The 13667-nt window shown below is 37.2% G+C and overlaps 1 protein-coding gene across 1 annotated transcript in view; it reads right to left on the bottom strand.

The window, feature by feature from the left end:
• Positions 1–1259: 1259 nt before the first annotated feature.
• The window catches only part of Rasef (RAS and EF-hand domain containing), a 65806-nt gene continuing 53398 nt past the window's right edge, over positions 1260–13667 (bottom strand). Inside the window, exons 15-17 of the mRNA XM_038334128.1 lie at positions 9739–9858; positions 6547–6623; positions 1260–4341 (exon numbers count right to left, since the gene is read on the bottom strand). Of these exons, the coding sequence (XP_038190056.1) occupies positions 4236–4341; positions 6547–6623; positions 9739–9858 (303 nt within the window). The 3' untranslated portion in view covers positions 1260–4235. The remainder of the gene's footprint in view (positions 4342–6546; positions 6624–9738; positions 9859–13667) is intronic.

The following is a 13667-nucleotide window of genomic DNA, read 5'->3' as shown; positions in this document are numbered from 1 at the left end:
TCCATGTGACATTTGTAAACTCTAAGTTTAGTCAAGGTTATACAAATGTGCGCTGGCCTAGCCCATTGAGTACTATGGCGCTAGCCTGCCTGCATTTTTTCCAAAACCCAGGCTTGGCCTTAGTCACATATCTGGTACACTGGCCTAGTTTGCACAGTCAATCAGAATGTGGCCCATGTGCACTATATCCCACCTCCAGGCTTAGTTACATAGATGAAAACCAGGACACAAAATGTAAACCTTGATGGAGTCCAAACAATAATGCAGTAGATTTTAGCCAGCCATCCAGAAATACATATATCTGTTGGAGGAAACTCATGTGGCACAACTGATGAATATTGCCTTTTGAATAGTTGACTGTCTCTAACTGCAACTCTCTTGTGTGATAACATTCTACCTCTCTACTTCAGCTTTGGATCTTGTCCCACAACCTTATCAGTGTATTCTTCATTTGTCAGATACAATCATTCCTGTGTTCTGATAGTAGGACGACAAGGCCCCACCCACAGATTAAAATTTATAGACAACAACTCCTGGAAGTGGGAGATTCAGTCTTCTTAAGCATTGTTCATCCCTAAAAATGTGTATACAGACAAGAAACACTGCACAAACACAGCAGGAGCAAAATAAAGTGTGTAAAAATAAAGTAAAAATGTCCATGAAAGTGGACACGAAGTGTAGAGGACATGGGGGGGGGGGTGTCAGAGGGAAGAGATGTGGACTAGAACTGCAAATACAGTGTAAATCTATGAAATATTCAAATTTATTTTTTTTAAAAAAGAGAATAGATATATCTCATCCAGTAATGCTATTGCTGGTCTTCTAGTGTCCTTAGTGGCCTCCCTGTTGCCCTCTACTGCGCTACCAACTGCCACACATTTATTCATTTTGTTTCTTCCACTGTAGGAATGGTATGTCCAAAAAAGAAGAAGAACTGTTTTCTACAGACACTGTGGAATCAGCCACTTCAGAATACCTACAAAAATTTCAGGATACTGTCCAAGGACCAAAATAAGCACACTTTATTACATTTATAAGGCACGACTTTTATAACTCCTTAGATTTTTGCATAGGTATGCAATTATACTTTGTGGTATCATTATTCATGGTTTGAAAAGATATAAACAGTTTAAATGAAACACAACTCAATCTATGAAAAATGTAAACCATATACATTAAAATCATATAACAGTGACTCATTTCTCAGTTGCTTACCTACCATATACATACATTATTTTTTACATGTATATACAGCAAAAACCTAAAACACTAATATTCTGAGTCTAATCCATACATAAATATGAAAATAAATCTTTACCCTTAGAAGAGGGAGGACAGTCTGTATTTATTCAAATTATACTTAGTATTAAATAATCAAATGTTATACAATATTGTATAAAGCAGCAAGTAGAAAAATAAATTATGAAAATGAATATGCCTAGAAGGTAACAGTGAAAAAATACCTACTTTTCCAACATTATTTTCCATAATGAAATTAAAATATTATCTAATATGATAAAGTGCATTTAAACATGGATATAGCATCATTGTGATTTTAAAAGTTGTCTAAGGAAAAATGGATGCAAAATAAGATACTTGAAAAAATGTGTGAATATATTAAAGTAAGCTTAATTTGAAAGCATTATTTTGTCCTTAAATATACTTTAAACTTGGCAACACTTTCGAGAAATCAAAATACAGTCTCCCAAAAGTCACCTAAAGAGAGTTTTGAATTTCTTTTCCTTAAACAAGTTTGTTAAGCAGAGATAGAAACCTCTACTTTAAATATTTTAAATTCAGATCACTGAAGATGTTGACTTGTTCAAGTTACCTAGACAACTTTCTAGTCAACATAGCTGTTCTGGATCCACAACTAGAGGCAAAGCCCCACACAGAACTTCTGCATTAACAATCTCTCACTCTTTTTGCAAAGTATGGAAGAAAAAACAACATATGAGGTAAATAACATGAGAATAAACAGAACATGGTAACATGCATGATACCAGAGTGTGTTCAGCCAGTGGCACACATGTACCATCTATTAATACACAAGATTCACCCTTGTCTAGAACCCCACTCTCTAAGGCAAACATCTATGTTACAACATAAGAAAAATAATGTTACAAAAATAATCACTACTTTCACCTCATGTCTGTATCAGTTTCTCACCAAGTATTACCAAGAAATGTAACCTGTTAACTGGGGTTGCAAACCATGAAACATAAAATAGCCATTTGTATGTAGTTACTGAAGATTCAAAAGATGTGGCTTTTGTGTATAATGGTACCTAATCAATTCCCTATTAGGAAAAAGAAATGAAGCTGAAAGTATTTAAAGTTTGATAACAAAAATCAAAAGCACAAAAGTGTTTGCCAAAATGGGATGTTATTTAAAAATAATTATTTATTGTGCTATGTGTGCACATGTATCATTTGGCCACTATGGCACACATTTCTGAAGGTCAGACAGCCAATTTCAGGAAGTCATTCTCCCCTTCCACTGTGAGTTCAGGCACAAATTTTGGGTTGGCAAGCTTAGGCAACAAGTACTTTTACTTCCTGAGACACATTGCTAGCCCACTGATTTTTGTAAGTTCAACAAAAAGAAATGTTTGAACATACATAATACAATGCACATAAGTAACCAGTATTATTTATGTTCTGGATAAGTTATTCAAAGCCTAGACCTGTATGAACCAAAATATCTTTCGTTAAGAATTATCTAACTGGTTCTGACTGATGGTAATGCTATTTTTCCTTGCCCATCCTGAGTCAGATAGAAAGGCCTTTGCCTCTTAAAGATATTTTGGTCAGACGGAGTGGGAGGTACTCCAAGTTCCAGAAGAAAAGCAAGACTAACCATGTCCTGGGTAATAAGCAGTCACAAGTCACATTATCCAAAGGACAGACTAACATTTAAATGTAATTCTCTTTTCAATATGGTACTTTCCAAAGTCATGCCTAATTACAATCTCCCATTGTTCACTAAAGAGAAAGGAAATACTTGAAGATAGGGGCTGAGGAAATGCCGTTATGCTACAGATAAAGTTCTAAATCACAGGTCAATGTAAAAGAGCAATAATATATGCATTTGGTAAAATGTTGTTACTTTAGGTACCACTGTATTCATCTATAAAATACATTCATATTCACAAAACTTATCCTTTCCAAATACAAAGTTTGGTGATGTTTTAGCATATTCCAATTTATGCCCCTACTCCTACCTAATTTCAGAAGACTGTGGCCATCTTCCTAAGAAGGCACATGCCCATTGGCCATTAGTGCCAACTACCCTCAGCCTCTGGCAGTCAGTAGCTAAACTACATTTTTGTAGCATTTTTCTTTAGGTAGTATGTGTTATAAATATCTTCACTAAAATTTTCACATACAATTTAAGCCTCAGACTTCACAAGTACTCTTGAAATTGTATTTTTATTACATACATTTTTAAACATTCTTTCTTTTTTCACAAAAAAAGTATTTTTATTTACACTGACATCTAAAATATTTCCAATTTCCCAAATAAATTCTTTCTTACTTCAGAAATTTGAAAAGCCAATACCTCTATATCAAAAAGTATGCTTCACAGGGTCCTTAGTAACTGTGAACCACTGTGCCCTTCCTGCTTCTTAAAATACTAGAGAATCCAAGATACACTGGTAGCTAATTTCCTTATTTTACAGAGCGGAAGAGGTCTAATATGACCTGGGCATACCCAGTATTATAAGACTAGGTAACAGCAAAGCTGATTGGCCAAATAAAAATATTCATGCTATCTGATAGCAACCATGGTTTAAAGCAATAATATATAATAGCCTGCCAGTTTCCTGGTATTAAACACTGAATTCCATAAAACAAAGTATTAAACTCTTGTGTCCAAATTTCTAAGTAAACATTGTCACAGGTTAACTACAAAGTCAATTTTCTTATGAAGTAATTTTATCAGTAGGTTCTCAATAGTTTTGATCCGAGAATGTAATTTTATTTTACCATATTATATTAAAATAATTAACACATTTCCTCTTAGTGATCTATAGGGGTCAGACAACCCAAGTAGCTCACTGAGATAGAACAAAGAAAGCCTGAGGTTCCTGAAAACAGACAAGCACGGCTCAATTTGTCAGGTTGAAATTCTTCATTGGCCGGTGTTGTATAATGCACCACTCCATTGGGAAATAGGGTCCCATGATCAGTATTTTGGAAACAAGGACTTTATGCACTGAAGATAGCTGCGATTTAGCCATTGCAACAGTTCTTCATCTGCAGTGACTTTCTGGAAGTGGATCCAACTAGACTCGTAATGGATTTGCTGTCGTCATCCTCTGTCCTTTTCTTCACTTCTCTGTGAGAAGGGAGAAAGGGATTACATCAAAAGTGAGATATGTGCTTACTTACCCGTGGAGATTAATTACAGGAAAAGGAAATTAACACAGTTTCCAAATACAAAGCCTTGATAATTCCACCATTAAACAAATGTCTCATCTATGCCAAATTACAGGTCTTTAGCTACAAAACTCAGAGGGAGCGATATATATTTAGATAAATAATTTCAGGGTCATGGGTTTCAACTTAAACCACCTGGGTAGTGTCTTATAGGAACCAAGGTGCTTCTAGAAGATGCTGGCATTGGAACTGGTTGAATTGTGGTTGTTTAAATTAAATGTCACCCACATTCTCAAGCATGTGAATACTTGATCTTCAGATGGTAGTGCTGCTTAGGTAGGTTTAAGAGGTGTTACCCTACTGAAGGAAGTCATTCTCAGCAAACTTTGAGGTTTCAAAACCTGGGTGCCATTAATGTTTGCACTCTGATTTCTGTTTAAGATTTGACATGATAACGTTCAGCTCTGTTTCTATCTCCAGCCACTACGCCTTTCTACTGCCAAACATCCCTGCTGTGATGACGGTAATGAACTCTTAAGCCTCAGGAACCATAAGCACCCTAAAGTCTTCCTTCAACAGGTTGCCTTTATCATGGTGTTTTCTCACAGCAATAGAAAATTAATTAAGACAGCCTCCTAAAAAAATTGAGAGATCCCTCTTTCAGAAGCCACGATTGCCTATAGTACTTCATTAGAGGTGGGACGAGCTCCATGATAGGTTATCCAACCCCAAGTCATTGATCCCAAATATATCTACATATAATCAACATTAAAAGAGCTCAGTAGTGGTGTGCATGTGTGTGTGTGTGTGTGTGTGTGAGTGTGTGTGTGTGTGTGTGTGTGTGTGTGTGTGTAGAAAAAATAAAGACATGAATTTGAGAGGGAGTGAGGAGGACAGTGGAGGAGTGGTGGGAGCAGGAAGAGGGAATCGTAGAAATAAGATAAAAACAGTATCCAAGTATGAAATTCTCTAAAAATATTGTACAGATTAGAGATGTCTACAATGAAGCAGAAATATGTGGATGACTCCAGAGTTAAATAGGCTTCTATTTAAGAATGGACTTGAGAACTAGTGAGATAACTCAGGAGAACAGCACCTTCCATATCAGCCTGAGAACTTAAGTTTGATCCCCAGAACCCATGTAAAGGTGGTATCAATAGTTAACTTTTTGGTACAAATTTCTATTTTAGTTGGGATTACTATTACTGTGACAAATCAGCATGGGGAGGAATGACTTTACTTGAGCTTACAGTTCCACATCACAGACCATGAGGGAAGACAGGAGAGTGACCTGGAAGCAGAAACTGAAGCAGATACCATGAAGAAATGTTGCTTAATGGTTTTCCCCTCATGGCTTGCTCAGCTTGTTTTCTTATATAATCCAGTACCACACAACCAGATAACCAAATGTCTATGGGTGGTAGCATGCAGAGTGGTACCAAATCAATCGTTAATAAAGAAAATGTCCTAAAAGCTTTCCCATGGACCAATATGGTAGGAGTACTGTCTAAGTTGAGACTCCCCCTTTACAAATGGCAACAGCTTGTGTCAAGTTGACAAAAACCTAACTAAAAAACACACCAAGCAGAAATACAAATCAGGGAGAGAGTACTGTCATGTCTTGCAATACTTGAAGAACTGCCATGCTTGTTTTTATGCAAGTATTCTAATGATAAGTTTCAGTATAATCCATATGCAAAATGTTAATTATTCTCCACACCTTCCTTTAATAATTATAATCTGAGCAATTCAGACAGTGATTCCAACTGTTATGATCTGCAATTTGCTTTTTTGTTCTGTATATCCTATTTTATTAGCAAAATTTCATAATAGATATGCTAATAATAGCTAGTTGTGTTTAAACTTTGGTTTCAGGAGATGATTCTATAAGTCAATTATTATCATTCCTGGTGATATTTTACAAAATGTTCAAAGATACTGCAGCTACATCTCTTTTGTTCAGTAGTAAAAATATCTAGTCAATGTCAACAATGAACAAGAATTACTAGATTTTATAATAGATATATGTAGTGTTTTCCTTACCACGAAAGACAGAACTATGTTCTACAGCAGATATTTTAACTGAAATCTATAATGAAGAAGTTCATCATATCCATTAGGTAAGTGAAAAATCTGATTTTTCTAAACACAAGGTAAACTTTACCGAGCAAGATGGAGAACAGCTTCAACGACATTGGATCCGTCTTTGGCACTTGTTTCACAGAATAATGCCCCATGCGTCTGTGGAAAGGAAGTATACACAGTTCAGTGAAGGCTTTGATTAGATTCCCTGAAATTTAAACTATTGAATTAAAAACATTTCTTCCTAGCCAAGTATGGTAGCACACACCTTTAATCCCAGCACTTTGGAGGCAGAAGCAGACTGATCTCAAAAGTTTGAGGCCAGCTTGGTATACTGAATGAATTCTAGGGCAGTCAGTACTACAAAGAGAAACACTGCCTAGTAAAACAACTATATGTGTATAGGTATATACAGAGAATGCTGAGTAATAACTACAAAAAGTAAAATCAGAGTCTCGGGACTTATAAACAATAACAACAACAAAATAGATCTGACTGTCCAGGTGTAGTGGAGTGTTCCTGGAATATCAGCACTAAACAGGTGTAAGCAGACTTTCAAATCCAGCCTGTTACATGAGACCTTGCCCAAAACAAGCAAACAAAACAAACCAGTCTAAACAGTAATACTAGAAATAGTTCCTAATCAGAAGTCATTTATATTTTTTTAAAAAAATGCAAAATTGCATTTCAATAATCAGGCACATAATTCTGCATATTCTCTTCAAAGAATTTGAGTGAGATAAAAATGACAGTTTAAGGTAGCCAGCTAGGAATTATACCTCTATCAAAAGGATGTTTGCAGTATCAGGTCAGTTGTAAGTATAGATATCCTAGACTAGATAGTAAAACCCTGTCTCCATGAAGGGAAAGGAGCATGTTTGCCTGGTTCAATGGCTAATGCTTCCTCTGTCTTACTCTCAGCTTCCCCATCAGAGTACAGAGCTCCTGTGTTGCAGAAGTGAAATGTTCTAGTCCATAGACAACTCCACTGGTTGCCCTTGCATAGTTCTTTGTATTGCTCCTCTGCTTCTAACTTTTAAATGACTCTCTGAGATAATATTCAAATGATTTTCCACAACCAACCATAACCTGCTTAATGTCAAGTTGAGGTAATCTCCCAGTTTTACCTTACATCACATTTTTACCCCATAAATCCCCAGGTACCTGGCTCTTCCCTATATTTCTCCAGTTACCTAAATTCCAACTAATCTCAGGATGTCTATGCTGTTTCTACCTAAGAACTAAATTGCCTGTCTCACTCTAACTTTTATTTTTGTTTTGGATGCTTTGGTAATCATTAAGTTGTTTCTAATTCTGAAAAGTATCCATCAGTTCTTCCTGTAATAATACCTCAGAGATTTTGTTTGTTTGTTTTCCTTTTTTGTTGTTTGCTTGTTTGTGCTTAACAAAAAATCTAACAGTTATGCTTGTATGTCGTTGTAAAATAAGGTGGAAACAGATTCTTTTAATAAAGGACAATTACAGATGTATAAGCCTTGGGTGAGGATTAAGTATTACCATATGGTTTAAGGGAAGGATTCAATGGTTACTAGGTAGCACCAAGAGAAAAAATATTCCACTAGGTTTACATAACCAAACTGACAAAAAGAAATCTATACAATTCACAAATACACATGTGTAGTAGAAACAGTACACTTGATGATTATATATGACAGAAATGACAGGAAGAAGTAATGTAAATCTTGAGGATTTCAAGAGTAAGTCAAAAGATGTTTGAGGGAGCAACTTGAGAACTCAGATTGGTGCTAAGAGATGCCAGGTCTAGATTCTAGGTCTGAAAGAGGCTAAGTGGAAAACTCCTAGCATATGAATGAAAAAGATAAGTATCATATTGGAGATGAGTAAGCTATGTAGATGAAAGGCTGTGCTCCTGAGAGCAAAGTATACAGGTGAAGGATTGTCTCCAACAAGAAGTTCACTGTTCCCAAGTTAGAAAAAAGGGGGTAACTACTATACTAACACAGTAAATGATACCAAGGGGAAAGAATGACCCTGCTTCCTGAAGAATAAACTGCATGGGAGTGAAGATTGTTTCCAACAGAGACCAAACCACACATGGTGAAGACTCTTCCCAACACAGCCAGACATAGGAGTTATGACTTACAATACAGTAAATTATGCAGGCATGAGGACTGTCTCCAATACAAAGAAGACTGTCCCAGAAACAGTCAACTACACAGGATGAAGACAGTGTCCAACACTATCAACCACATGCTCAGACTGTCTTTTACACAGTGTATTACACAATGGTGAGGAATACAACATAGCAAACTACAAGGGGTAAGGTAAGAAATAGAAAGGTATGAATTGTCCCTGAAACAGCCAACCACATAATATAAAGACCATGTGAAACTCAGGAAACTACTCAAGGTGAAAACCATCTCTAACAAAGTATAAGAAAAAGGGCAAGACATTGGGTCCAACACAATGTGTTGGACAGTCTTCCACTACTGTATATTAGTACATAGGATAAGGGCCATATCTAACACAGCCAGTTATAAAAAGTAAGGACTAGTTCAACACAGGGTGAGAATAGTTTATAACACAGTCCTCTGTACAGGATGAGGACTGCATTCAACACACCGAAATAAAAAGGGGTGAAGATTATCTTCAACACAGAACAACACAAGTTGAAGGAGGTCTACATCACAGTCACCTACACAGAAATGTGAATTGTGTCTACTATGGTGAACTACACAGCATACATGAGGACTGTTTCCAACAGGTGCAATATACAGGGTGAAAATATCTCCAGTATACTGAACTACATAGTGATAAGATCTGTGTCTAAAATTGGTAACAACACAGGATTAAAAACATCCCAACACAATGAACTCCACAGAGGGAAATTACTTTCTCAAACACAAGGAACTAGAGGAGAGAATGACTCTCTCAACTCAGTGAAGTCAACAAATATGAACTGTCCCTAACACAGTCAACAACATGAGGACTATGTGTGATACAATGTACTGTTAAAGGTGATAATTATCTAACAAAGTGTATGACCAAGAGGTGAAGATTGTGTCCAGCAAAGTAAAGAATACAGGAGTAAGGGTTGTGCCCAAAACAATAAACTACACAGGCATGAGAACTGTCTCCAGCAGAGTGTACAATATAGGATGAGGTGCAACACATGATAAGGACCATCTCAGCACAGTGAACCACACAGGGTAAGGACTGCCTCCAATTCTGAGAACAATGACCTATCATGATATTGTCTCATTTTGAACTCTTCACACACACACACTCTTACCATGGCCAGTTTTTCTCCAAGGTACGCTGAGATACACTTTTGTTTTTCTGCACTAGCAGAATCACGAAGATCAGCCTTGTTTCCTACTAGCATGATAGGAACACTTCTCTGGGCTCCATCCTATGAAAGAGGAAAAGAAGTGGATACACATCAAACACTGAACCAACTATAGAGCTTTGACCATGGTACCAATAGCTGCCATTGTCCATTTTTCTAAAGGTGCCAATTTAGTATTCATAATCACTTATAGGTGTAGGACAGAATACACAGCTGTTTTCATTGTCTATGTCTTAGCACTAATTGCAACAATTAAACTGCTTACATTTAAGAAAAAGTTTTTGAAACTCAACATGCCTTGGAGCACAGTCACCCTTCTTCTTTTGCCAGTGAGAACACTGAAATTCAGAGAGATGAAATAATAACATGTAAAGCTGAAAGTTGGAACCCAAAGTAACTGTATTGCCCCACTTAGGTAAAGTTCTACTCCTTGATAATAAAAAAGTAAAGGATATGAGACTAGTTATACACACAGTGCACAGTGCACTACAATCATGACAGAATCCACTGACCATGACCACAGAATTCCATTCAGTTGGAATATCCACAGGATGCTAGATAACAGCTTCTCCTTAAAACATTGTTCATTCTACATCAACTGCTTTATCCGATGTGAAAAGTATAGATCATTCTTCATCTATCCTAGTACAAAAGTTGGGTGAAAAGCTTACACTCACTACTCTAGTTTACAGCAAAAGAAAATGATGTAGGTGTGTCTTCTATCCATCTGTCGATTTCATTTGTTAATAAAGAAAATGCCTTGGCCAGCCCTTAGGTGGGTGGAGTAGACAGAAAAGGAAGAAGGAAGTGAGGTAGATGGCTCAGTCAGATGCCACGCCTCTCCCAAGTTAGGCAGACTGCCATGCCTCTCCTGAGAGAAAGATGCGATGAAGCTCCAGCCCAAGATGGACACACGCTAGAAACTTCCCGGCAAGACACCGCTCATGGTGTTACATATATTATTAGATATGGGTTAGTCAAGATGTGAATAAGAGGCTGAAAATAATGGGCCAGGCAGTGTTTAAAAGAATACAGTTTCCATGTAATTATTTCGGGTGTAAAACTAACCATGCGGGAGCCGGGCAGGATGAAAAGCAGGCCTGCCCATAGCTCCTCACTACAGAATGGCGCCCAACGTGGATAACTGAATCCACAGAAAGCCTGAGAAAGCTTGGGAAAGACTAGAGTAAAGCATGTTTTCTTGATAACAGCAATTTCTCGGGTCTGAGCAAACGCTCTCATCTAAGGCTTCCTTACTCTGCTTCAGCTGCAAAACCCTGCAGCTCATTAAGAGGTCCTGCCACAAAACACTTAAACAGTGTTGAAAAGCCGACTGCATGCATTTTGGTTTTCAGCTGTAGCAGGAAAAAAAGTTGTGCTGTTTTAAAATGCTGGCTTTCTGGGCCGTACTGCCAGGGCAAACTCTGACTCTTTCAAGCAGCCGGTCCTGACTATGGAGCTTTTGATTGTTGTTTAACACTGTTGCAGCTTGCTTGCTAGCAGGGACCTTGAAACACTGTAGAATTATGGCAATGAATGTGACTCTGGCCAATATCTCAGCCACAAGGCCGGAATCGCAGAAAGCTAAGGAATGGGCTGGATCTAGCTGTCAAAGTCATTGCTTTAGTCCTACTGATATTGTTTCATAAATTAAAGCCTCATGTGGTCACAAAAAGAGATATACAGTAAAAGAAATATTCAAAGTCAAAGAAAATGTCTAAATGGTTTATTATGTGTTGGGAATATACGCAGGCTAAAGGTTAAAGTTCTTAAAAGTAAAAAAGAAAAAGAGTAATTTGGGTGTGATGGTACACACCTTTAATCCTAACACTTGGAGAGGCAAAGGTAGATTGACCTCTGTGACTTCAAGGGGCAGAGGTGGATTGACCTCTGTGACTTCAAGGTGTTGTGGCACACACCTTTAATCTGAATGCCTGGGAGGCAAAGACAGACAGATCTCTGTGAGTTCAAGGTGTTGTGGCACACACCTTTAATCCTAGCACTGGGGAGACTGAGGCAAGTAGACCTCTGAGTTCAAGGACAGCCTGGTCTACAGAGTTATTCTAGGACAAAGATATACAGAGAACCTGTCTCAAAAAATAAAAGCAAAAATAAACTAAATAGAGGTAAAAATAAAGTTGTATAAGATGGAAAATACACAGAGAATCTTCATACTGTATACTATTATGCTCTCTTTGAATTGTTTGAATGCTGAGGAAGAAGCAACAGCTGCTAAAAGATATTTGTTTATAAATACTGCTAAACTATTCCAGAATAGATATTTTGAAAATACCTTGACTTTAAAATTTGGATCTAAGGACATGATGCTTTGGAAAGGAGTTTCTTTTATTTTTACAGAAAATGAGACCTTGTGGATTGCTTCTATCCCAATATGGTATGATAGACCACGCCCTCCTGAAAGGTTGCTGTGAACACCTTCAGAAAATTACTTCACCCAACTGATGACTGAGATGAACCTGGCACACAGGTTACACCATGAAGATCTGATTAACAGCGTCCCCATTCAGCAGGAAGCAGTTTGGAGAGAGATAACTGCGCCCATATTCCCAAATATTGTTTATAAATGTTCTTTTACATTTAAAGGGGGATATGATATAGATATGAATTTGCATTGATATACATTTTGCTTTAGTGATTTGAATTTAAGGTTCAATTTGGTTATATGTATAGTGTTTCTGATCTTGATTAAGCTATTGTGATTGTTGTAGTTCATTTTAAAAATGTAATGTATAATTAAGGAAATATAGGTTGTTAATGGATAATCATCGATAATAGTAAAGCTTATAGTCATGTTAGTAGATTTTCTAGATATATAGAGAGATATTTCAGTTAGATAGACATTCTTAATATCTTTTCAAAGGACTACAGAATATTCCACTTAAATGTTTTAATAGCTTAAGCTTTTCATGACAATGAGACCGTCTGCTCCCTGGCAGCACCAATCTACTTCAAGAGGGAGATGGGCATCGAAGAGGATCCTTATGGAGTTTGTTATCCATTTGGGCAAGAAAGTGCTCTTGCCTGGACTGTTGCAGAAACTGGACACAAAGAACCCACAGAGAGAGGACTGCTGAACTTGCCTAAAGGTGAGATGATTCTTTGGGGTTCCTGACTCATGACAGAATCTGCGAGACATTCTGCAGGACACAGCAGATACTGACTGAACTGCCTTTGAAATTTCCTGCTTCATGGAAACATCTGCTGGAAACTATGGGCCTATAGGCCGAAGATAGATGCCCCAACAATACAAAAAAACTTTGGGTGACTGTCCAGGCAGTGAGATGTCTCTATCATTTCTAGAGTTTGGAAATTGCATATTTCTTATTTACTTAGGTAATATTGTGTTTCTTCTGGGAGTCTTTGATGAGCTGAAGAAGAATAGATAGATAGTTATAGTTTTCCTTAGTTATGATAAAGAATAAGTAGATATAAATACTATAACTTTAATTCTTACTTTATAACTGTTGTTATATGTAATTTTTACTATGTTAAAGTGAAAGCCTTCTTTTTTGTTTTAAACAGAAAAAGGGGAAATGATTGTAGGTGTGTCTTCTATCCATCTGTCGATTTCATTTGTTAATAAAGAAACTGCCTTGGCCAGCCCCTTAGGGTGGGTGAGTAGACAGAAAAGGAAGAAGGAAGTGAGGTAGATGGCTCAGTCAGATGCCACGCCTCTCCCAAGTTAGGCAGACTGCCATGCCTCTCCTGAGAGAGAAAGATGCGATGAAGCTCCAGCCCAAGATGGACACACGCTAGAAACTTCCTGGTAAGACACCGCTCATGGTGTTACATATATTATTAGATATGGGTTAGTCAAGATGTGAATAAGAGGCTGAAAATAATGGGCCAGG

This window comes from Arvicola amphibius, chromosome 6, assembly GCF_903992535.2.
Source record: "Arvicola amphibius chromosome 6, mArvAmp1.2, whole genome shotgun sequence".
NCBI lineage: Eukaryota > Metazoa > Chordata > Mammalia > Rodentia > Cricetidae > Arvicola > Arvicola amphibius.
This window is presented reverse-complemented; position numbering and strand designations above follow the sequence as displayed.